Source organism: Protopterus annectens, chromosome 3.part1 (assembly GCF_019279795.1).
Source record: "Protopterus annectens isolate FY-2018-M chromosome 3.part1, PAN1.0, whole genome shotgun sequence".
NCBI lineage: Eukaryota > Metazoa > Chordata > Ceratodontiformes > Protopteridae > Protopterus > Protopterus annectens.
In genome coordinates this window covers 499,572,221-499,599,456 of record NC_056732.1, presented here as the reverse complement: position 1 = coordinate 499,599,456, position 27,236 = coordinate 499,572,221, and the positions used below count along the sequence as shown (strand labels likewise).

Below are 27,236 nucleotides of genomic sequence, written 5' to 3'. Positions count from 1 at the left end.
GACACAACAACAACAACAACAGCAAGAGCTTATTATTTGCTTAATAGCATCAGTTGGTGGTCTAATAACACTGCATGGAATCACAAGTGAGCAAAATAAAACCTAAGGCGGTACAGCTTGTTTTGAACTCCTCAGAAGGCTTGAATTGAGGAACCAGAGGATTAATACAGTTTTGAATACGTGCACCTTGTTTCTAAAATTTTTCTATTATTTAAAGTTTATTTTATGTCTGTCAAGACAGATAAAAAATGTAGATAAAATTGTAACTAAAGGAGGGTTTTGCAAAATCCTTTTTTTGATGCCATTAATTTGTGTTGATACAAAGCAAAACATTATCAGGGATAGTTACAGAAAGGAAGCATTGGAAGAACCAGATTCACAATTAATTTAGGGCCATGAATAAGTAAAATGTTTATTGTTTAGTTGTTATTTGTTTACTTGATCATTATGTGACCCATTTCAACCACAACCTGACTGGTACAGTCACAAAAATAGTATGCTTGCAAAACACAGTTATTGATTATTACATAGTGCTTAGAACAACAATAGTGTTTTGGTAGACTTTATGTGATTGATATAGTACAGTTTTTTACTATAGTTGCATAATTAACATTTTCTTGAACAACTGGATATTTCTTAAATGATTGATTAATATTTGGTTTCAGCACTAATCGAGATAACAAGAAGGAGCTATCTAATAAGAAACTGTTTGTACATGTAAGAACTGAGATATGTGCATACTACAACCTTGACATTATACATGTAACAAGAAAAGTGTTATCTGGAATTGTCAAGTCTAATAACTATTTGTAAAAGAATGTTGGAGTTTTGTTTACTTAGCACTGAAACAAACAAAAGAGGTTATGTACATGATTTTTATGTCAGTTGAAAAATAGTATAAACAAATTGAAGCAAACAGCCTTTGTCACCACAGCAGGCTAGAAATTTGTGTCAGCCACAGGTGGGTGACTCTGCTATGGCCGTTTGTTGTAACTCAGACCACTCATATTTTATCCCAGATCCTTCCAGTGTAGCACTTACAACCACTATGGACTGGGGGTTAGCCAATCCTCTGTAGCTCTTAGGGTCCCCTCAGTTGGCAAGGTAGAGCCACTTCTGTCAGTCCTGGAGTGAGGAAGAGGGAAGGTTTCCCTGTTGTGTCAGAATGCTGTGCATATCCCTGGGGAAGCAGCTATAGCCTTTAGTAACACAGTAGGCATTTTTCTTACCAAAAAAATAGAAAAACAAGCATCTATCTAATCCTCCTCAAATTTCTTTACATAGGAGTAGTTTACTGGGACTGGCTCAACATTTAATTCAGGCTGTTGATCCTTCTTGTAAAGTAGTTTCTGGTAAAAGAAAGAGGGATTCTTCTTTTCCTGAAGAGATTCAAGATTCTGAATCTGAACAGAAAGATGCAGAAATGGATTCAGGGTTTTGTCCTCAGGTTTTTGATTCAGACTCCAGTGAAAGCACAGTTTCTGATTATCTCTGTGGAGGTTTCTCTTTCTCTGAGGCTGTTGTTTATTTCAGAAAATACTGCAAGTTATTACAGGAGGATTTCCAGAACCTACACCCATTCCTTCTGTCCTTTCTGCTTTTGAGGATGTGTGACTTGCTGCTTGCACTTTTTCTGAAAGTTACTCTGTTCAAACATAGCCTGGCGGTATGGTTGGGAAACTACAAATTCACACTGGTTGAGCACTCGTGTCCTTTTTGGATAGGGGTTACATGTAAAAGTTCTGCCCAATTCTGAGTTATTTGCAGTTAAATTTCAAGGGCTAAAAACATCATGGAAAATGCAGAACTAGGCTTCTAAAGATCCTCAAGAATCGATAGCCTAGTAAGTACCTATTGAGCCTATGATAACTGTTTGCCACAAAAGCGGCCTGAAAAAGCAAGTCTTTGTTTTTTCCCAAGGAATACTTCATGACCCCCAAGTCATGCATGGGCTGCCTAGAAGGAATTAATTACTGAAAGAGAAAATTATCCTTCTGTGTTATTGGGTCTGCAGACAAATGTTAAGAAGGCAGTGGTTAGCTGTAGGGAGGTGTATAATTAGAAATGTTGAGAGGTTAGAACATCACAGATGTTAGGCTAGCCATGCAAATCATGTGAAGTAGCAAAAAAGGCAAAGTGTATAGCTCATACTTAAGAGAAGGGGCTAGCGGAATAACCTGCCATATACTTAGTATCAAAGATAAATTGCAGACAGTTTACCCAGGAATTGAAAGAGGGAAATGTATTTATTTATTTGTCTGTTTATATTTGTTAACAGGGTAGAGGACTGATCCACATGGACATTTTTTTAGACTTAGTCTAGGATTGTTGTCTGGTTTACTTACTTGCTCAGAGTCATAGTTGGAAAGGGTGAGGGGGCTGAAGGCATCAAATCCTGGACTGCAGGAAGCAACTCATTAATAACTCATAATATACATAGTAACTGCTAGAGAAAATATAAAGATGTAGCATATAGAAATGCATCAGAGAATGAGATTAAGTAGTTGTACAGTAAGAGTATTATGAATTACCGGAGGGATAGATTCCTGTCCCAGAAACTTCCCATACTCTGGAATAAACTACCTGTCTATATCAAACAAAGCTCCTCATTAGCACTCTTCAAGAAAAATCTTGATGATTGGATGGGAAATAAGAAATTCACCCCGGGGATCACTTCTGTGGCTCTGATCGACAGTGGCACAGGAAAATAATTTTCTTGGGTGGCAAAAGCCAGGGTACCTTTTTGGCTGGGCTTGTATAGGCCCCAGAGCCGATAGCCTAGTACCTACCTATGAACCTATAAACCTATGTATGTGATATTTATATTGCAAGGGGATTTAAAAGGAGCATGATGATGCATTTGGAAAAGGGTCATTGTCCGATATCAATGTATACATATCCAAGAGTGTTGTTGTGTCTCCAATATTTACATGGTTATAATATATTTTTATGGCAAAACTGTGATAAATTTGTAAGAAAGTTTATTACCATGTTTTTAATGCAATATTCAGAATCATCATGAAGACTAGCTTTAAAAGCCTCTAGCTTAGCTGTAGCTGTGTGTGTGTGTGTGTGTGTGTGTGTGCGCATGCGCGCGCACACGTATGGGGATGGTGGAGGCCAAATCTCATTCTTTACAATCTTTGCTTTATTTTAGAAGCAGGCTTTTGTAGCAGAGATGCCATCCACAAGGACAGCTATCACTGTATCTACTGTTTCTTCTTTTTTAGTTAATAGAATGCATACACTTTGTACTGCATGAATTGTTTGCTAAAATGGGGACATAAGACCAAAGCAGGTACTAGACACTTTCCTCTATGAAGGTAATTGGCTGCTTCTTGGCTTTCTTTGCAAAACTGCTTAAAACAGAGTCCTTTTTAAGAGGTTATGGAGAGCTTCTATAAAGGATGACCATTACCCCTTCAGATATTGGTAATCTCAACTTCTGAATATTGTTTCATACAATGGTACATCATTATACAAAAGTGTATATGGTAAAACTGGCAGACAGAACAACTCTGCATACTTTTCAACATGTTAAGGAAAATAAATCTAGGTTTGAATAATCAGATGTATGAATGTGTTCATGAAGACTGAAGGACTACTGAATCAACTCAAAGGTGGCAGTCCACCCCTATGCAGCTGCTCCTCCCTGAGCACATCCTTTCTCATTTGCCATGTGTCTCAGTTATCCCCAAACACCACTGTTGACTTCACTCTACCATTGCTTCAGATGTGTGCTCCATGGCTTAGCCTCATTTCCTTGAATTAGTGTTTACCTTGTCTTGAATTATCTTTGCGTCATCCATGTCTGCATCTCCCTGCTGTGTTCTTTTTCTTAAAGTCCACCCATCCCACGTACCCAGAAATAAAGTGGCATGTATTTATCATAAACCCCTTACTCTTCTCTCTTTTAGTGTGTACTCAATAAGCTTACCGATTTTTTATTTTGTACTTCTGCACCTCCACCCTTTAACTACTTTGTAAGGTTTAAATTACACGCTCTCTGCATGGCAGATGGGATGTGTCACAACACTGCAGATGTGGCCTTACAATGAGAGGATGACTGCAAGAGTCCACTTCGGCCCTGTACACTGTTATCTTAATGGTATTGTCACATTGCATTATCTAAGTTGGAAGTAAATATCACCTTAAGTCCTTCTCATACTTTATCATCCTCTATCATCCTTATGGTTACTGCTCCTAGCTTGCATGTTTGTCTGTATCCGTTCCCACCAGCCAAATGCATAACATTGCACTTTTGTGCATTGAGTACATTGAGTACCAATCACAACTCAGTTGCACAGCCTTAAAACATTGCCAGGACTCAACAGAGAATGGCATTCCTGTTTCTGACTACAGCATGAGCCCCAAATTATATCACCACATAACTAGCCAACTACCCACCAATTACCAGTCTAACTTGTTTCTGCCTTACTAATTTTATTTGGTTTTGATAACATTATCATATTTAAAATCTATGCAAAATCTGACCAAACCAACTTTGTGTGTGTGTGTGTGTGTGTGTGTGTGTGTGTGTGTGTGTGTGTGTGTGTGAGAGATATCATGTAAGAACAAATCTGTTCTGATGTTGTCAGTGAACAATTTGCCGTAACTCTGCGATAACAGAAGCCTTATTTAGAGTTATTGCATACCTTGGGCTATCTTTTGATATAATATGAACTTTTGACACATTCACCTTGTATTTCTTAGCCAGTGCCATTAGATCAACAGAAATTTGAATAAAAACAAATAACAGAAGGTGACTGCAAAAGGGTCTTGCTGAACTTAGAAGTCAAGTTGAAATGGTGAGAGCCTACCTTCTATCAGTCATGCTCCAGATGATATTCCATAAGCTAGGCTGTCTCGTCTACCCTCTCTGCAGGTTATATTGTCTTTTTTATACCACCTGGGCTACAGTAAGGAATGCCTGAAGCTTTCCTGTTCAGCACTTGCAGTTAACTATTAAATGTGTAACAAGTGCACAGATAGTGACCCTGTGGGATAAGCCAATGTCTCTGATGGTTCTCTATCAGGATGTGTTAATTGTACCAATTAGTGTATGCTTTGGATGCTCAGCCTTTTCTTTAACAGTAGAAACATGAACTTTTCTTTGTAGGTTGTAAGGAGGAATGCAAAATGAAAGACAGAGGAGCAGGTAGTGAGGATACCAATGTGTAAACAAGGATGCATTATTTCTGAACTGTAGAAACCTGTGCTGAAACCTGTGAGACCTCTGGATCTTAATCATAACATACTTACCTGCTGAAGGAACTCTTTCAAACTAAGCTCAGCCTGAATATGACTGCGTGCAGCTGTAAAAAATTACACATTTGTTACAATATGTGCAACATCCAGTTTCAGACCAGTAATTTCAGGGCTGACTTTCCATAAATGAAGCCTATTGTTCTTGTAATTCAACCCTTGGAATTGTGTATCACTAGGCAAAACATATTGCTTTCTCATCAATGGCTCAAATATGAAATTATCTGTCAAAGATAAATTTATAGCTTTTTGTCCTAAATCCAGCACAAACACACATACAAAGTTAGTTTTTTCTCGTATATTATTTATTTGTTTATTACATTTGTTTACCAGGGAAATACACCGATCCAGGTGGACCAGTTTCAGTGATGGCCCAGGTGTCAAGCACAATATTACAAAGATGAAATACACAAAAGGCAGAGCATACGTATATAAAGTACAAAGTTAATTTCTGTTATAATGCATAGCTGCAGGTATAAAACACAGTTACATATAGCAAAACATTGTTTCAAAAATAAATTCTAATGTCTGTATAAAAGACAAAGTGATTGTTTGCAATGGAGTCTGAATAACTTCCTGGGCAGGGGTTCAGAGGCCCGAGGGCCTGATTCAAAGACTTGCTGTCACTATCAGTGACTGCTTGCACTGAGAGCAGGTCTTAGGGAGTCTGACCCCTGGTGTATGCCTGTTAACAGAGAGGCCTCACACCAAAGTAAGTCACTTACACTAAGAGCAAGACTTTCGGAATCAGGGCAGACTTACAATTAGGGAAACTCTTTTGGAATCTGGCCCTAAGAGTTGTGTTGAGTAATAAGCTCAAGAGACTAAATATATTGTTACAGTGATAGAAACAATTAAATGTTTATGGTTTAATAGCTGGATTTTAAAAAGTGTTCAGTTCATTGTTCCCTCATTTCCAACCCCCCCACCCCGTAAAGAGAGGTAGCCACTCAGTGTCCAGCTGTTAATATTTTAATTCCCTCTTTATAGAAATATCCAGTTAGTTATACCTATAACTGGGGAAATGACACATCAGGGTTCAAGCATAGATAGAGAAGATGCATGTAGGGTATGTTAGATACTACAGTTAATGTGTGGCGATTTTGCAAGATTTATATCATTTTAAATGATCACCACTGTCTTCTTTGTCTGATATTACTCTACTATAAATAAAACAATCTTATATGGAAAATTACACACATATTTACTGCTTTGCTCATACCAAAAGACTTGGGTCAGCATATTGGAACCCATCTACCAAGAGGGAAACTGCTTAAGCAAGCACAATTCATAAGAAAGGAGTCTTGCAGGCGGGGACACAGTGCTGCAACACTAATCTCACATGGTGCACAGTGCCGCTGCTTCCCCATGGAGGTAACATCACTGTACACAGATAAAGCAATTCATTTGTTAGCTTTACAAGATAATGTCTGAGAAGAGCAAATGGCCATGTGAACGCTTTAGCGCAGGAAGCCAACTACATATTAGTGCAGAATATATGGCTCCTATGAGAGGTGTGTGTTTTAGGGTTCATTATAATACATCTGTGTAGCTGATCCCAGTCACAATCCTGTATGGACCACAGCATTCAGGACAATCAAAGACAACAGCAGCCATAGGTATATATACCTCACAGGGATAATACTGAGGCACCCTTTCCGCTATTTACATGAATGTGTCAGAACCATAGGTACCCACATGGCAGCATAAGTATAAAACAGTAGACAGAAAGTTCACTCTGCCAGGCTGTCTGAACATATTAGGAATTACATTCTACAACAGAAAGAGCACGCCTTGCTATAGAAATGAAGGGCTGTGCAGACATCTGTTGCAATGGTGACAGAGAGAACCTCTGAAAACACAAATGGGTAGATGATGGGATGAGACCACATTGAAATACTACACCATTGTAGGCAGACCCATAAGACAAAGGATGTGCATGTCAGGGAAATATGTGAGAATCTTATATGGCTTTGATCCCTGATGTGTACAAAGTTCAGTGGGGATATCGCTAAATACTTCTCAGTTGTCTAATATTTGATGTAAAATTCCAAATTCAGCTGAAAATAACAGGGTGTCACAAAATCCAAAGTGACCCCTTTAAGTCACAATTTTAGTTACTATGCTTTAATTTGTTAGTCTTGCATCATCAGCCTGTGCCTGTGCCCCATGGCATCATGGATGTCTGATGTGCTGACATCACTAAAGCAATGACTGCAAGGCTAGCTAGAAGGGTGATTATTAGTTATTTGGCCTGGGATCCCTGTGCTGAACCACCTTAGATGATAGCAGAAGTCAGAAGCCCACAGAGGAGGAGAGCAATCTGCTGGACGAGTTGTAAGGCATATGGTTTATACACTAGGAAATATTTCTCTGAATTGTGCTTTCATCAGCCTCATTACTATAAAAAGTTCTAACCTGTTTTTGGACTCAGAAAAATTCTGCTGTTTCAACAGTCTGTATAACAGGCATTTCAATTTCAGACTTCATATTCTTCTGAAAAAAAGCAAGCTAATGTTATTATTGCAACTTTATGTATATATATATATATATATATATATATATATATATATATATATATATATATAGATATAGATATAGATATTGCTTAAAAACAACTCCCTGACTTTTGGTTCTTTGTCTCTCTATTATTTTTGGCTTGGCCTTGACTGCACTAACAGGTTGAGATGTAAAGTGATGTACAGTTTGTGCTAGTTTCTGGCTTCTCTTAATGCTCTTCTCCTGGCAGAATTAACAAATTATTTCATTTTTGCTGAGTCAGTTGTCCCAGTTGGCAACATGCACAGTCCTTTGGTAAAGCTGCTACTATAAACATTTTACAAATATTTTTTTTATATTATTTGTTGTCACCTGCCTTACTGTCTATCTTTTGTGTTTTTTTGGTAGGAACTGTGTAGGAATGTAGTTTGCTACTAAAACTGTGTATGAACCCATTGATACAGAATTATTTAAAAGAACTGTTTTATTGGTATAAATATGAGTGCATAGACAGTCTTTATAGCAATACTGTAACTGTGGTTTTGTATTTATTATAATATAACCTTCTCTAAAGCCTCAAAAACAACTTTTCATGCCTTGGAATCTGTACAGCTTAGGTATATAGTGTCCAATCAGGTTTATTCAGACTTAAACTTTTGTGTGACCAGAAAAAAAAACATTTCTGAGTGCTTGTTATATTTACAGATATATGAAGTTTTGTTTACTTATATAATTAACAGTAATACTTATATATTTATACTTACTTATATAATTAACAGTATAATTAACAATGGCTGTTTTTCAAGCTATGCACGCATCTTACAGTGCAAATGATGTTTATTCTGCTGTAGCGTCATGTCATCTGTCTGCTAGGGAAATATATTTAGATTTTGCATCATTTTGTCACTCTTTTTGAAACTTGGTTTCTGAGTGGGGATAACCTACAATCCTACTGGAAATTGGAGGAGTTCTGCTACTAAGTGTGCAAATTTTATGCTAAATAACTGTCCAGATTTTTTGGCTGGCTGTACCTACTTTTCAAAAGCATTTGTCTAGATTTTTGATATCTGCAGTTGGGAGGTGTACAACACTGTAATAGTCAGTTCTGGGATGACAGAGAACATCACAGCCAACGTAGGATTTAATACTGAATTACACAAACAGCAGATGATGTCTCTCACCACGTTTTACTGACATGTACACAGAGACACAGATGCACAGTGCACTGCACATCCTTCACCCATGTTTAATCCACAGTCATTTGGTAGAAGCATCATTCACCGCACCTCTCAACATTCATAATGAGAGTGTGTCACATATATAAGGAGAAACATACTAGAACACTGAAGTGGAAACAGAGCATGGGTAAGAAAACTTGACTTAGCAGAAAGGGAATAGGACAAATATTAGAAGGGCAAGAAATACAAGATGATGTATTTATCTACATTTACAGCACATAAAGCATTACACTGTGTGGACATTCATACAGATGTTGCTACCCACAACATGCACCTGCACCTATCACACCTTATACCTCAGCTATCAAATGAAGAGTGCTGGGAATAAGGTTACTGTGCCACTGCGTCACCATTCCGATTATCAGTGCACTTCAAACATATCACGTTGTATTGTCACAGCATCCCATGACAACTTATACATGTCCTGTGAACTGGGCCACCGACAGGATATTTTTATGGGAATATGGGGAAGTTGTGAGGAGTTTTCTTGCTGGTTTATGTGCCTCTTTATTTGTATGCTGTAAGATGGTAAGCCTGCAGGCTATCTTTTGAAATCACCGAGTGTAAATTGTTTTAGAATCAGGCCCATAATTTTGCACCTGGTGTAATTACAAAAATGGGAAAGAACACTAAATTTGTGGTTGTGGTATTCCCCTTACTCAGTGACTCATCTCAAGGTTAGTATACATAATTAGCAATGGCATTAAGTGTGATGACTTCACTGTGAGCATTAAGATTAACTTTTTTTTCACAATTGTACTTTATTTTTTTATAGTTGTAGGATCTACACTTATAGGCTATACGCATCTTATAAAGAGCCAACACAGAAAATAGCCTATACATATGTAATTCAAAAGGCAGGTTCATTTCTTATCTTTTCAAAAGCCCTTGAATACTTCAATATAAAATACCAAAACCATGATTTTTAACAGTTTTTCATTCTTAGTATATTTTTAATACAACCCCTTATTTACTTTCCACTTCACATGGTTGTACAATGTCTTTTCCAGTCACTTACAGTACACGTGACATCTCCATGAAGAAGGTGGGTGATTGCTCCTGTATGTCTGTCTTACTCTTAATGTACTTAGTAAGGGAGATTCATTATTTCTTTGTAAATCAGAGGAATTAAAATTGCAACTGATTGATATAGGATGACAGCACTCTTATAGATACCACGAGGTTTGGCATACCACGGTTCCAGCTTGACAGCCAAGTACATTGCATAGAGTATAACGGTCACAAGGATCCGTATCAGTGTCATCGGTTTTGTTGACAACCTAAAATAAATTAAAAAAAACACATTAATAATGATAGTATTTTCTTAGTTACCATATAAATGGTATGAAGTAAGTGCTGAAATAATTCTGTACAGGTATTCTACTATTGTTATGTGTAAAGAAACAGACAATCAGAAAATGAAATAAAGCTGAGTCCTTATTGATTCTTTTTTGTTACATGGGCATAAGCAGCAAGAGTCAAACACAGTCCACATTAAGTAGTGCCAGGGAGAGAGGAAATGACGGGAAAAACACCGTAATTCAGGGATAATTATGTAGCATGGCTGCACTAATTATGTTAACTGTGAACCAAACCACCAGTTGGTGCAAATTATATATGCAAATGAGCTGCAAGGTATGAATGATAGAATTAATGCAGATCAGAGATAGCTATACTACATGCCAGAACTGTCTACAGAAAAACGTTTTACATCATAAAGCCACATTCATGGCTCAGAAATGGTATAATTCATTGCCAGAATGTCTGAAAAGAGGGAAGGCTATTCTTCTCCCCCCAAGACACATCAACCCAATGGCAATGCTAATAATTCAGTGAAGGTGTATGGGTTATATGGCTGATGAGTTAAAACGTGTTTTTTGGACTCTAGATATTTGGCTTGATATTGTGCTACTCACATTTTTGTACTGTGAATAGCTGTGTCTGATCTGTTTCGGAGGTTCACTAGAAAGTAAGGGTATACTCTGCTCTTATTAAGGAATAGCTGTAATCCCTTCATTGTAACTATGACAGTGCTGCAGCCATCCCTCCAACACATAGCCATGCAGACATGCACACATACGTTCATGCAAAAAATCCTTCACCAAACTGCTAAAGCTTTAGCTTAAGATTAAACTAATTAATAAAACATTTGAACTAATTTTGAATCTAGAATACGAAGAGACCCATGAGACTAGCCTTTCAATAACTAGTAATAATCTTGTGAATTTAAAAGCAAAAATTACTATATAGCACTGAAATGAATGAAATAAATAATGTAAAATTAAAAAATACAAAAGACAATGGATAAATGGAGTATGTGCACTTGCCTTGCTTTCAAAAACCTGAAGTTCATTCCCACACTCAGGAATGACATTATTTGGGGGGAGGTGTACACCTAAAACTGAACCTTGCAACATAGAGGTACAAAATGGCTGGCTCTCCCACTACATTAGGAGGGGGTAATGAGATTCTGAAACATTCTATGGTAATGAATGTTATCATCCATTCTTAACATAACAGAATTCTGCAAGAGGAGTTGATAAGCTTGCTGGGTCCATCTGAGGTTGCCTGGTGCCACAGCTTTACATGCATTGTTAGGGTTGCCTACAGGTAGAGCTATACATGGTCATGGGGTCATCCTGCACACCTGTATGATGGATACGAGAATGTATGCGTTACAGGCAGTATGACTGTCATGCATACATTCTCCCCTGTTCACATATGAGAATGGGCATGTGATGCCATTACTAAATTAGGGAACTGTTCTGATTTTAGCTGTCTGATTTGTGTAAGCCATTTCCCACTGAATTTTAGGGATGGCTTGCTCACCACCTAATAGAGAATGCAAGCATCCTTGGTCACCTTTTCTCCACTGGTCTCACATGTGGAACTTACTATCACAAGTAGTCTGGAATTCCATCCGGTACTGCCTGTAGTACCAAGTCCCTAATACAGGTAGAGCTATTACTTCATCAAAACAACCATTGACTTCAACGGGCTGTTCCATTGCCTCAGGGCTGTACATTATTGAGCTTTTGTTAGAGTACTAAAGCAATAAGTAAAATGGTCACACAGACAAACCAATCAGTAAAAACTGCAAGAAAACTCTAGCCAAGCTAGAGTTTCCACTGTGTGATTCCTTAAATCTCTTGTATTAGAGGCACATGGGATATATGCAAATGACCCCTTAAGGATACCAGCTGTTTCAGCTATATGGCAGTTCTGAATGGGTCTATATTATTACATCGAAGTCTTACAGCTTTGAATGTTATAATATCGAACCTGGAAATAGCAAAGCTGCAGAACACTGAATACCTTCCTAGGGAAAGTATTTGGTGGGCCGTTTCTGCAGCTTTGCTATTTCCTCGACTGTGGAGCGAAGGTTACGGACCGGGTTAAGGTAAGTGTGCAAACGAAGGTGAGTGTGCGATTAGGCGCAGGTTAGGTGACTTAGGGTTAGGACGCAGTTCAGGTAAGTGTGCGATTGTGTGGATGTGAGGGTTAGGGTGGGGTAGGTGAGTTAGGGTTAGGGAGCGGGTAAGGTGAGTGTGCGATAGTGACAGACATTAGGGTTAGGGTTGGGTTAAGGTAAGTGGATAGCTAGCGGTGTATCTATGGTTTAGTGTAGGGTTTTGTGAAGTGTGAGTGTGTGGCTTATTTATTTTGGTGTGCTTGTGTTGTGTGTATGTTTGTCGGAACAGCAAATCCTTTCCCTGGGGAAAAAATCGCTAGTCTTACTGTTTGGTTTTCTGGTGTTTTGCTCTACTGGGTTCGATAGTATAACATTCGAAGTTGTAAGACTTTGATGTTATAATATATACCCGTTCTGAAATCCCATGGCTTTTTCCTTTTTAAGGCTGCTATAGGTAAATTCAGACCAATAAAGCCAAACCCCACTAGCTCTGGACATACATGTTTCAGCCTTCTTCTGGTCTCGTCAGTACAGCATTTGCATATATCCCATGTGCCTCTAATACAAGAGGTTTAAGGAATCACAGAGTGGAAACTCTAGCTTGGCTAGAATTTTCTTGTAGCTTTTGCTAGTGTAGAATTCCAAAATATTTCAGCACAGTGAGCACAGTCTCCCTACTGGAATGGGCTACAGCTCCACCATTCTCCATCAGCATATACTGTGGACTAGCAGAGCCCAGGTTTTGGATTTGTATGGTCGGGTAACTGCTTTATGTTATTCCACATAACGTCCTTTTGAAAATCCAGCCCTTCATTCTATAGGGTTAAAGAAAGCTTTTCATGCTGGTCATTCATCATAAACCTCATTCTGTTATCTTACAGCAGACAGACTATATATATATATATATATACATGCATGCATGCACGCACGCACAGACATACACATACACACATACACACACACACACACACACACACACACACACAAACGCACACACGCACACACACAAACACACACACGCACATACAGACACACACACACACACACACACACACACACACACACACACACACACACACACACACACACACACACACGCACACACATATACTCAGACATATGTGAAGAAAATTAATCACACTAAATATAGCAGATTCTCTCATGTTACCTATATAGATGTGGTACTGCTGCAACTGTTGTAACACAGTGTTTTTTAAGTGCACTGGTGTGCACTTCTTGGTTGTACTGACACCAGTACAGCCTAGTTAGGGTCTATTATTCATATCCCTCGACTGACCCTGATTTTCAGGGATCTCCATGGTTTTGACTCATATTTCAGTGCTGCCCCTCTTAATCCCTCCTAAAACTGGTGAGTTTTAGAGAAAAAGTGAATTACACTTAATGACAATAATTAGAGTCACAGACTTATTTTACTTCAGTAAATGTATATTAATTTGCATTCTCTTATTTGGCTAATGTCCCAGGTTTATAGTACTAATATTTTAAAAGTGTCCCTAATCATTTCTGAATTACTCCCCAATTCTGTTGAGATTTGTGCTTGATTCATTGAGAGCTATGCAGACAAGACTTTAGAATGCTGTGATGTCATCTGCAGAGTATGAAACTCAGATGATATGGAAATGAGCAGTACTATGCAGGAATGGGTAATGCATGCAAAGCAATTCAGTACATTATGAAGTGCGTCACTTATTCCTGCATACCATTCTTGCAGCAAAGTTCCACACTGCATATGGCTCTCACCTGCATTCTGCATGGAGTAGATCTGCTCCTAAATGTAATACTGTATGAATGTACAAATGCCATCTTTTTGTGGATGCACAGGGTTTCTGCTGTCCACACATCATTAAAGTACAAACTGCATGTCCTGTGTGCTGTTGCAGCAGAAGGCACACAGGCTGCACTGCTGTGCATCCAACTAAAATAGAAAATATACTGACAGCAATTCCAGTACATTTTCAGTTCAGGGCAAGCATGCTGCCTTGATGTGTACCCTACTGACAGATTTCTACCCCAGTCACTTTGTATGTTGTTAACATAAAGGGCACACTGTATGTTCTGCTGCATATGGTATCATAACAGGTAGCAGTTTCCTTCCCTCCAGTTTTACTGTCCTATATTTGTAAGGCAGATGCTGTATTCATATAATGAATCCCCATCCTCAGTGTAGCATTTAGCATGTTGCATACTGTGGAATGAAGAAAAGAAATTAAAAAAGGTGGGAGGTTGGCATAATGGTTAAGGTGTTTGCCTTACAGATAAAAAATGCAGTGTTTGATTCTCACATGGGGTAACTGGCTAGGTTTAAAATGTCCCACAATAACAGTTAGCCTCATACTAATTTATGAAATGGCATACTGTACATTTCCTTTAGAGGTGCTGATAGAAATGCAGCTCTTTTCTTGAATCTTATGTTTGTCAGCTCAGAAGTTGGTCATTCTTTCTGTGTCTAGTTCACAATGTGGATGGTAACACTGAATCTTGTCTATGGTATTCAGTACAAATTATGTATCCAAGGTAAGATCTCATAGTAGTCAACTGCAAACTAAAATTTATAAATTATATCAACATATCAGTACTACTCAAACATGTTATTACACTTGTAGATGTCTTCTTGATGAAAAATGTCCATCTTTTTCTCTCTCATTTTTAATATTTGTAAATATTTCTCAGGGTTGGGCCAGACCATTATATATACTGAGGCCTAGCGTGATGGTGATGTGGTTTCATTGGATATCTGCCCAATGATTACATTTAGCCAGGCAGAGGAGACAGGGTAGTTTTGGCAGCAGGGCATGAATTAGGAGCAAAAACACTTGGTATTTAGGAAATGTGACAGCACCTGTGGAAGGCTAGCATGGGTTCAGAAACAGCTAAGTAGAGTATTAGGGTCTGGCATTTAAGCTGGCATAGCTGTGTTTCTAGGTGAACATGTTTAGTTGTTAGTTGTCCTATTTAAAGGAGCAACAACACTGAAATGGCAGAGACCAGACTGTGTAGGCAAATCTGCTCTTGGTAACGAGAGAGACTGCCTGAGGCTAGGGTAACTGGCACTGAGGCAGGAGTCTCGTGGAATATTCACATTTGCCAGAGAATTCTCGTGTTGTAGAGAAAATGATAGCTACTTGCATTGCATTGGAGAGATTTTAGTAACCAAATGTCACTTTAGAACTAACCTAGTGAGAGACTTCTAAGCTATTTTGTGGTATTACTGTAGTACAGGCTATACCCAGAAACCACAATGGCAAATTAGAGTAGGTAGAAAGAGGATATTACACCACAAATAATATTTGCTTGTTTATGGATCCATGCATGAGTACAGCACATTGAGACAATTGGACTGTCAGAGTAATCCATAATCATGTATTCCTGTTCATGTAGAATGCAAGAAATGGACTGAACTTTCTAATTAACTGAATGCGTTTTGTGTTGCCCATTTTCACTGCTTGTCTTTCTGGCCATGATAAGCCTATTATCCTGTTTTGCCAGTAAAACTACTTGCTTCATAAAAGAATTAGGTGTGCTCAGTGACAAAAATGCCACATCTGATGGAGAATCTGGGCAGCACCTATTTATTCCCTGCCATTGCTGATGAGTTTTCCCTGCAACCTGTGCAGTGAGAATCTATGTTCTGGTAATGTAGAGTTGCAACAGGAACATCCATTGGTATACGTGTCCTGAGGGACATAATGACTATAGATGAGCAGCTTCTCCTGACCATTGCCACTGCAACTGCAGAGATGATGCTGGGAGCCAAATTTATAGAACAGCCAAGAGCTATATTCTCTGAAGCTACATCACAGTACAAGGAATCTAGACTCATACGTGATTACTTATGAGAGAATTGCTGTAATTGAATGCTGGTATCAAAACACTTTGGCAAGAATCTCAGCAGCACATCTCATGGGGGGGAGGGTCTCTGTGCTTATATGGACACCCCTAGTTCAGAATGCACTGGCTTTGAGAAAATAAACAAGATATTGTTAGAGAGAGCAGGAGTTATCACAGAAATTCATATGTTCTGGTTCCATGACTCTAGTTTTTTCTAGAAGTAAGATAGTGCATAATTATTCAAAATGAAACATAGTGTTAAATTCTGCCTTGATTCCTAATAGTATAAATAGTAAAGATATAATGACAGGGTAACCTAGTGACTTCATCATTTCAAAAAGGCTATACCAGCAGTAATTAAGAAGTGTATGTATGAGTCAGACCTGCAGGACACCAAAAGTGTTGTAACATTAGTTGAGAGAATTCTGTGTTATTTGAATTTATATAAAGAAACATCTAACAAAGGTTTCACTCCATCTGTAAAAAAAGGAATAGAAGGGGACTACATATTTCATACTGTGCTTTAAAATGGGAAGAAAGGGCACCTTGCTAAGTACTGGGAAGGGGATACCTTACTTGATAATCCTGTTTGGTCTTTTAGGAAGGTGGTGGGATTGAGGAGGTCATGGAATGTGACCAAGCAACATCCTGTCTACTTGAATCTGCTTTCTGTTACCATGCCTGTGCAAAATTAATGAAATGTATAATGACAATGTAGGGACAGGTGCTGCAAGAAACACTTGACTTGGAAAGTGTGATCACTCTGGAAAAGCACAGTGTATTTGAAAAAGAAGCATTGCTCACCAAAGACAATCAAAGTAATATGTATATTTGGAGAAAAGAGATGGCATCTGGTTCCTCAGGTGCAAGTAGAGACCTTGTTTGGGAAAGTTCTGTACCCCATGGCCATGTTACCTTTTCTTAATCTCTTCTGTAATTACCAGGAACAATTTCCTGTACTTTAGATATTTTTGGCAAAGGTAGGAACAGCATAACAGCAAAGGAACTTTTATAAACTCCAAGATACAGTCTGAGTCAACCAAATATAATGTTGCACAGGATAATGATAGCTGCTCAGTATAAGGACAGAGGAAGAAAATGGAACACTTACTGGACTAACTAGAGAGAGCTGAGGTCAAATTGAAGTATAGATAAATCATCTACAGTGAGGTGTTTTTTCCCATGTATCACAGAATGCCCAACAAGGGAAGGGGGTGGCAAATGTTAGGAGAAAAGGCTAGGTCCCAAGAACCTAAGATAGGGTTAAATTCACAGATTGAGGTAAATGTGGACAGTATGGAAGATACATAGAGGAAATATGGCGCTTCAAGACTATGGGATAGTGGAATAAGCCTTCTGGAATGTGTTGAAAGATAAGGAAAGAAGAGAGAAGAACCACAGAAGAAGCATGGGATTTCAAAAAGAAAAGGGAAGTTGAGAGCAATTTCTCGGAATATTGCAGTGAGTTACCATTTCTCAGAGAAGAGTTAGACTTAAAAGCCCATGTGCCTGCTATACCCAGAGAAGAAGTAAAAGTCTCTACCTGTCATGGCCTGACGGAAAAGGAGTACCCCAATTTGTTTGATGCCAAGGTGGGTCAACTAACAGTTAAGAGAGGCCAGTGGGAAAATAAAATCCTATGTCATGTTAGTGAGAACATCTCTGGAGTAGGGGGACAAGATACCCTGAAGAGAGACCTTCTAAGTTACCCCTATTTTGAACTGGAGATTGATGTCTTCTATATGGTAGGAAGTACTGAAGAGAGACTATTTGGCAGCTTCTGGTATCTGTTATTTAATCAAATGGTTGTGAAAGCAGCACATAAGCATATTTTGGTGGTCTTTCAGGGATGGACAAAACTAAAAACATGGGACTCTAATTGTCAGTGGATGACCCGTAACCTGGGCATACAAAGTCCTTTAATTCTCTTGACTGTAATCAAGATCCTTTTCATGAGAATTGTAATGGATAAAGTGGGGCTGTTTATTTGATTCACTTGTGATACTGGACTGTGCCCCTCAGTTCCCTGAAATGATCCAACTCAGAAAAGCTAGCTCCAAAAGTAACGACCAGGGAAATAGTTCTACTGTTTTCTTGGGTAGGGATACCTATGGAAATCCTGATAAAGCAGGGGGCACCCTTTATATCAAAAGTTATGAAACATCTGCACCAGAGTTTTCTGGTTAAACAACTAAGAATGTCAACATATCTTCTTCAAATTGATAAGTTTGTAGAATGATTTAACAGGACATTGAACTCAATTTTAAAGAGAATAATTGAAAGATATGGAAAAGACTGGGTCCAGCTGTTATGTTAGTTGCCATTCTTATTTTGAGACGTACCCCATCTTGCATAGGATTTAGGCCTTCTGATTTATTATATATAGAAGAACACCCAGAGGACTTCTAAACATAATGAATGAGAGGTGAGAAGAGGACACCTTTTAAATGTGTCACTGAACATATGGAGATCTTCAGGATAGACTGAAGACTGTAATTTTGCTTGTGTGTGCACACTTGGAAAGTGCATAATGGAGCTAACAGGGAGTGTATAACAGGATCATTAAAAAAAGTTAACAAGAAGGATGGAAAAAAGTGGGACCAGCTATTGCTTGCTTTAATGTTTTCAATTCAATAAGTGTTCCAAGCTTCAATGGGATTAAGCCCTTTTGAGTTACTATATTGCAGGGGACACCAGAGGATTTTAGATATAGTGAAAGAGACATAGAAGGATGAGGACGCTTTTTACAAGTGACATTGGACATTATATGGATCCTCAAGAGAGACTGAAGACCATAATGCTGATTGTGTGAGCACACTTGGAGAGGATTCAAGGAAACCAAGACAGAGTGCATGACAGGAATGCCTTGAACGGAGAGTTCCAGGTGGGGGATCAATTCTATTTTTGCTCCCCTTCACTGAAAATAAGTGCCTTATAAAGTCAATAAATGAATAAATGAAATGAAGTTCAAGTTAGACAGTTAGGAAGCAGACAAGTTAATGCATTGTGTAAATGTTCTAAAACCATGGAGTTGCAAATATATGTAGTGAACAAAACACTTAAAAGTAGAGGCCATAAAAAAAAAAAAGAAAATATGAACTATTAATCCCTTCAGTGGTAGTAGACAAAACTCCCCCTAAGACTCAGAACAGGAAGTACAGGAGTTTCTCTTTGGAAAAGAGAGAGATATTTTCAAAAAACTACCTTGAAAAATAACTTTAAAGCACCACATTTAGACAGTCCCAAGGGAGAAGGTCAACCTACGGCCCTACCACCAGATGCACAAAAAACTGAGGAAAGAGATAAAAATATTCTGAAATTATAATTTATTTATTTTATTTATTTGACATTTGTTGACTGGGATAGTCTGATTGAGCTAGATGTTATAGAAAAGTCCACCAGTGAATGAAATAAGCCTGTTGTCTTGGTTGCAAAACTGGATGACATGGCATGGTTCTGCAATGATTTCAGAAAATGTAATATCTCTAAATTCTATACCTGCCCTATGCCCAGGGTGGATGGGCTGGTGGAGAGATTGGGGAAAGTGAGACTTTTGACCACTGTTGATCTCACAAAGGGGTATTGGATAGTCCCCTTAACAGATGAGGTACAGAGAAAACAGCTATCTCCACAGCCAATGCATTATTTCAGTATATGGTTTTGCCATTTGTTCTCCCTGTGGTTGGGGCTGTCATCTCATTCTAAAGGCTGATGGACAGAGTACGGAAACTTTATCAAGATTATGCTGCAGGGTACCTGAATGATGTTGCTGTCCACTCAGAAGACTGGGCTTGTGATCTACCATTGAAGCCAGCAGGGCTTAGCATGAATGCCCCTAAGTGTAAAATAGGTGTTGTGTATTGCCCACTACTGGCAATATCTAAGAATACTGCAGCATTGCCAGTTACAGCTACTAGGAAGATAAAAAACAAATTAACTTATTATCTAAGTAACTCACTGTGCTTATTGATCATTAGTGTTGTTGCATTTCTGCTTGTTACAGATTACTGTACTGTTATGGTACTTAAAGCTACTGCACTACAGAGTACAGAGTTACCCCTGTGATATACTTAGACTACTTTGTTGACTGCTCTGCTGATATTGCATTGAACCCTTTTGCTTTACAGTTAATGCAATTTGAACTTTTCATTTACATCATCTGTAGCTGTCGCTCTACAGTTACTATACCCTGATCAATTAGATTAGACTATCTATTGCTTACTGCTGTGACTCATTATTTAGAGATCACATTCGTTTACTAGGTAAAGAGATTTTATTCAAATTTTGCCACATGCTAGTAATTACCTTCTTGCATATTTCTGTTGCTTTAAAACATTCTCACCCTCTGTCTTACGCTAAGGGTAAGTAATTAAGCTATCCTGTTTTCTCACCCCGCTACATCTACACTAATTAATAATGGATCTCAATCAGCTTTTGCCCCTTCCATAGATAACCCGCTACCTCTAGGTGTTCTGAATGATATAGTATGCCAGAGGTGCAAAAGAACCTTGTTCTGTTAACGTTTAAGTGAATTACAGTAAAAATTAAAACTGTCCCTGATTTTGTGCATTTCTTCCCATATCCCTGTTATTTTTGTCTTTGCCTCTGATTTTCAAGCAAACAAGTTGAGAGCTATGTATGTCTCTGAATTTGTATTTGCAGTTTATTTTTCATAAAATGTGTGGTTTTCTGGTGAGTTGCAGAGGGCTGAAACCACTAAATAATATCAGAATTTGAGTCTTTGACTTAATATCCTTCAGAAAATGAATATGCAAATCTGTTATTCTATCAACTCTTCAAGCATGTAAGAACAATATTTTAAATCTATCCATGATTTTGGCCTTTGCTTCGCCAATATCTTTTGCTAAGCAGTTGAGAAAGAGATTTTTATTTCATTTTATAAGGGTTGGAAATATGAGATGCACATAGACAAATTAGATGTAATTGCTTGGGCATTCTGTAGAGGAAAGTGATTAACTGCTGTTTGTGAATTATTCTGGCTTTGCAGAGTTAATGTGATTTGTGTTGAAGCAACTTAGACATTATTGTCTGGCTATTGTTTGTGTGGAACAAAGTTGAAATTCATTGCACTGATATCATTATTTTATCACAGAGATCTGAAGTGCACACGTAAGTGGGTTTAACCGCTGAGAGGGGTAGGGTGCTGTCTGTGGAGGAAAGCAACTGACGCACTTGTTTGCTTACTTTAAACAGTCACTGATCTGGCTTTGCAAGTCTTGTATGGTGAAGTAAGGCAGAATTATTTATTTTTGTGAATTGTTTGTTTTTTGTCTATTTATTTAACACACCTGCTGTCTGACGTGTATACAGTAAAGTAGATATAATTGATGGGTATGAAGGCAATCTAAGGATACTTAGCGACTTATACTTGCTGTTGTTTGATAACTGGTAAACAGTAGTCACGAATCTGGCATGGCCGGAATAATGCTAAACAATGTTTTTGGTAAAATCAGAATAGAAGTATTTTTGCTTTTGCTAATGCTTGTCTGGGGGGATGAGGGCTGCGGGTATTTGACAGGAACAAGTTGGGCACTGGTCTAACTTTCCATCACAAGTATCAGCACTGCATATAAGTGACTATCTTCGATGGCCTGTTAGGAATAGGATGTGTGTGAAAGTAACTGATCAATGGCACAACACAGAACTGAGTAGAGCTGCCATCTCACAGAACATAGTTCTGACTGAGTTCTTGACTGTGCTCTCGTGTGAAGTTTACATGCTCTCCTTTTATCTGTGCAAGTTTATCCATTTGCTTTGGATTCCTCCAAAACCCCAAAGACATGATGCAGATGAATTGCTCTTCCTCCAATTTGTCTGTAGGTAAGCATGCCATATATTGCTCTGTTCATAAAATCCCAGCTCACTTTGACAAATGCTCTCTCTGCATCAAGACCTATCAACAACAGTGGTATTTTCTTACATTCTGTTTCCCTCTGGATCATCACTGTTCTGTTAATGTTGTCAAATGTTTGCCTCCACTTCACAAAACCACATTGATCCATATCTATCAGTTTTGGTGTCACTTTTGTCATTCTTTTTGTCATTATACACATAAACACTTTGTATTCATGATTTAGTATTGAAATGGGCCTGTATGAAGCTGGATCTGCTGGATCTTTACCCTCTTTAGGTATTACAGCTACCACTGCTTTAATCCAGGATGCTGGTACTTCTCCTCCTCTTAAAATACTGTTAAACAAAACCTTCCAGATCTTTATCAGTTTTTTCCCTACTAGCCTCCAGACTGCCACAGGAATACCATCTATTCCTGGGGACTTTCCTGTGGATTGATTATACATCACCATTTTTATCTCTTCTCCTACTATCCTGTTAGTAATTGAGCCGCCTCTACCCTGGGCATATTTAATTCTTCCATAAATATTTCCATTTGTACCTTTTCTTGATTTCCATATTTCTCTGTTTTATACAGATTTTCATAGAATTTTCAAAGCATTTCCAATACTTCTACAAGATCCCTTGTTATCTTCCTTGTCATGGGCTCCATAAGCTTGATGACAGTCCTTTCTATTTTATGTTGCCTGATTCATTGTGCTAAAAGTTATTATGCTCTAGGGTTATTATCAAAAATAGTTGCTTAACAGCAATCTTTTTAAACTCATGCATATTATTGAGGTAATCCCTTATTTTTTGTTTAGCATTCTGCAGTTGCTTCTCTTCGTGTTCTGTGATATTCCCCCTATTTTGTACAGTAACACTTGTCAGTCCCTATATAAGTAATTTTTGTTACTTCTTAACCATATCTCCCTTTCTTTTATTTCCTCCCTATTTTTAAACTCCACCTTAATTTTATCCCACTCCCTAGCTATTTTTTTCAGAAGAAATTTCTATCTTCTCTGATAGCCCCTGAATAATTTCCACTGCCCATTCCTTAAATTCTTCTCTTTTCAGCAGTAGGTGGGAAAGTGCCAGTGTTTCATTTTTATTTCATTACCCTGTGTTTTTATTTTAATTATTATTGGCGCATGATCTTCAATAGTTATTGAGTGTGTATCAAGACCTTCAATTAATGCACATATTCCTGTGAAATGTATATTCTGTCTAGCCTAGCCCAGTTTTTGTATCTTGGAGAACAGTATGTAAATTCACTCTGAACTTCTAGTACTGAATTCACATCTTCCATGCCAAATGTTTTCATAAATTTCTTTAAAAATCTGCCCTCCTCTGTTATATTTTGCCTTCTGCCCCCCAGACACATCTTCACTGTTGCAAATCAAATTCCAGTCCCCACCTATAAGAAATATTCCTTGCTGAAAGCTGATTATTTCTCCCAGGATTTTCTTAAGCTCCATTATAGCAGCTTTCTGTGGAATATACATACATGCCAATGTAATCCTTCTCCCTTGCCAGTAGCCCCTTAATACTATAAATCTTCCATTATTGTTGTTTATATTTTCTTCTGTTATTATATGAGCTCCTCTTGCAATTTATACAAGTACTCCTCTTTTCCTTTGCCCCAGATATTCTGCTGAATAACCATCCTGAAAACCTTTCTTTATCAAATTCACATGCTCAGTTCTTTTCAAGTTTATCTCCTGGAGCATAACTATTTTTACTGTACATTTTTTAATATAATTCATAGGTTCATAGGTAGGTACTAGGCTATCGGCCCAAGGGCCTATGTAAGCCTAGCCAGCAAGGTACCATAGCTTACGCCACCCAAGAAAGTTATTTTCCTGTGCCACTGTCCAGCAGAGACACAGAAGTGATCCCCGGGGTGTATATCCTATTTCCCATCCACTCATCAAGAATTTTCTTGAAGAGTGCTAATGAAGAACTTTGCTTGACATAGATGGGTAGCTTGTTCCAGAGTATAGGAAGTCTCTGGGACAGGAATCTATCCCTCCAACGTGTCCTGTTTATTGTGGTGACAAGGTTTAGGTCCCTAGAGTGTGTAGCTCAGAGGGATTGGAATTTCTTTAGGTGTAGCATGTCCAACAGCTCTGGGTTTGACATAGCTTTATATGTTAGGCAGAGATCACCTCGGAGTAGACGATATGCTATGGAGTAAAGCTGGAGTTTTTTGAGGCGGTCAGTGTAGGGCATTTGTTTGAGGCCAGTAATCCTCTTTGTGAGGTACTTCTGTGGCCTTTCCAGTTGCTGCAGATGTCTTGTGAGGTACATTCCAAAAGGGGCGTTGTACTTTATAATGGCTCTAATGAGTGACGAGTAGAGGGGAACAATGACCTCTTTTTTCCTGGATGAGAACCCTTTTATGATGAGGTGTAATTCGCTAATCTTTCCTTTTTGTATTTTTCTGTGAGACCATTAATGTTTAAACACAGTATAGAAAGAATCATGTTCTTGAGGGATTATTCTTCCCACCATTTTTGTGTAACATCTTTTTTGTTAAATGTGTGATTTCAGCTTTTGTATTCAATGCATGCACCATTTGGCAGGTTAATCTTTTATACAATTGTTTCTTGTCATCTCCATTTGAGCCTATGTCACATCTTGCAGAATTTTTTGTTTTATTGAAAACCCTCAAACACAAATACACACACCACCCCAATACCCCAGTAAAACCTAATAACTTAATAACACACAAAACCATGTGCTTTATAACAACAAAAGTTCTAAAATGATAGCCACACCTACAGGCTAGAGGCATCCAAAAAGAATGGTCATTCATGCTAAGATGCATGATACAGCATGTGCCTTTAGTAAATGCTGTCTGATTATTGTCTTATCTTTATAGCCCTCAGAGCTAAGAAATCACTTGAATGCTTTCAGTAAACATTTTCTCCAAGCCATTTCTCTTTAGCAGATTGCCTTCTGGTGACATGCAAACCAGACAAAAACTGCTAAGGATACTTTGTTTACCAGAAAAAAAGCCTTATAATGTTCAGTATTATTTTCCATTTACAAGTTTTGTAATATCCTTTTGCTGGATAAATCCCAGGGTTAACCCAATCATTTGCCTATGCAAGCATGAGAAAAAGCACACTAATTTTTCTTTTGTCATGCTCTCTCAGCCAGACCCTTCCTTTCTGCTTTTTTTTCTCACATTGCAGTGCTACATTTTTTTAAACTGAACAGGTAAAAACAGAGAAGAAGGGAGAAAAAGAAAAAAAACACCTGTTTTTATTAATATCCCCATTACATTAAAAAAAAAAAGACTGAAAAAAATATTACTTCATAGTTTGATAAGAAAATCATACAACATTTAAACATTACCATTAAGAGAATAAAAAAGAAATGTGTTTTACTTACAGTTAACTTTCTCCCTTCTCCTTCCCTCTTCAAAGTACTTCTCTGAAGCTTAATGACATAATGTAGGGCATATGCTTTAGAGTCCCCTACAAATTTAGCAAAGTTCACAAAAATCCAATATTTCCAAATCCTCTTATTCTGCTATGTTTCACTAATATAATTATTGCTGTGTAATCCCACATTTGTTTGTTAATAGGTAACTGATTTTATTCTCCAAACATTAATAACATGAAGCAGGCTATACGCTTTAAAGTTCCCTACAAGTTTACCAAAGTCCAAGGAAGTTCAGTATTTTCAAATTTTCCTGTTCTGTCATCTTTCACAAGTATAATTATTGCTTTATCATCCCAGAGTTGTTGATTTTCAAGCTACTAGCTTTAATCCTGTTCATCTCTATCTCCCAAATCCCATCTGTTTTATTTCCAACATAGTTCAGATTCTTCTAGTCGATTCTTATGTTTTCTTCCTTCTCTCAGGCAATTGAAACAGTGGAAAAGATTTTACAGGCTCAATTTCTCTGCAGTCCTTAGCACCAGAAGAACACAAAGCAGATCCTCCTTCTGATTCACAGCTCACTCTTTGTTGGACAAACTTTTGTATTTCCTCCTTAGCATGTACTTCATCAAAAAATGATTTTTCCCTCTAAGGAAAAACACTTTGAAGATGGTAGGGTACAGCAGTTTGAATTTCATGCCTGCTTTTTGACATTCCTTAAATAATGGAATATATTTACTCCTTTTCTGTCTGGTGTACACTGAGTAACCATTCTCCACAAACACTCAATTATCTCCCACTTTTAGCACTTTATCTTTCTGCCACAGTTTTGTCAAAATCAGCTCCTTATTTAAGACAGCAGTTTTACTATTAAAGGTCTAGGTTGTTTTTTAGTAGCCAGAGCATACACACAATGTGCTCTTTTAATTAACAGCTCCTGTTGTGGAATACCAGTCCAGTTGCTTATTTGTGCTTTCATAAAGTTAATATAGTCTGTTTCTTCCAACTTCTCTGGTGCAGCATAAAATCTCAGGCTTTCCCTATGTGCTCTGCCCCCTAATTCTATTATTTTTTGAAACATCTCTTCTTGTGTAGTCTCATATTTAGCCAGCCTTTTCTTCATTTCAGACTCTGACTTTTGCAGTTCTACAATCTTATCTGAATATCTGTTTAAAACTTCTTCCATTTTTCCAGCTATTTATTGCTTGTGTTCATATACTCCTTTAGTGTTTCATTTATTTTAACCAGGTCTGTGTGCAGCTGCTTTATATTCTTCTCTAGGTTACTGGAAATCATGTCTGGAACTTTTAGTGCTTCTTGCTGAACCACTGCAAAACTCTTCTCAGTTGGTGCTTCTTTCTCACCTTTTGCAGCTGATTTCCCTCCAGATCTTTTATATTTCTTTTTCCGGGCATCCAGGCAGTGTACTTACTAGCCAGTTACTCTACTTTACCCAGAAATCTAGGTCCACTGGCCTTCTTTGCAAAGTTTCTGTTTTCAGACTGGGTGAGCCATAATTAAGCTGTTACTCAATGTGCAGCCATCTTGGAATCCCCCCATAAGTGGATTTTGTTACAAGCTTAGCAGTGGCCTCTGCACTGAACTTCATCTAGGCTACAATTGGCCCTGCTCAGAGGTATGCACAAAAGGTCACTGTAGCTTGCGTGTATATGAAGGGGAAGGGGGTGGTGTGGTCATTATTACTTTACATTTCCTTTACTTTTCCT

The 27,236-nt window shown here is 38.0% G+C and overlaps 1 protein-coding gene across 1 annotated transcript in view; it reads right to left on the bottom strand.

Annotated features, from left to right (window-relative positions):
• Positions 1-5,551: 5,551 nt before the first annotated feature.
• Positions 5,552-27,236, bottom strand: part of LOC122797691 (squalene monooxygenase-like) — a 290,180-nt gene continuing 268,495 nt past the window's right edge. Inside the window, exon 11 of the mRNA XM_044066226.1 lies at positions 5,552-10,282. Coding sequence (XP_043922161.1) covers positions 10,090-10,282 — 193 coding nt within the window. The 3' untranslated portion in view covers positions 5,552-10,089. The remainder of the gene's footprint in view (positions 10,283-27,236) is intronic.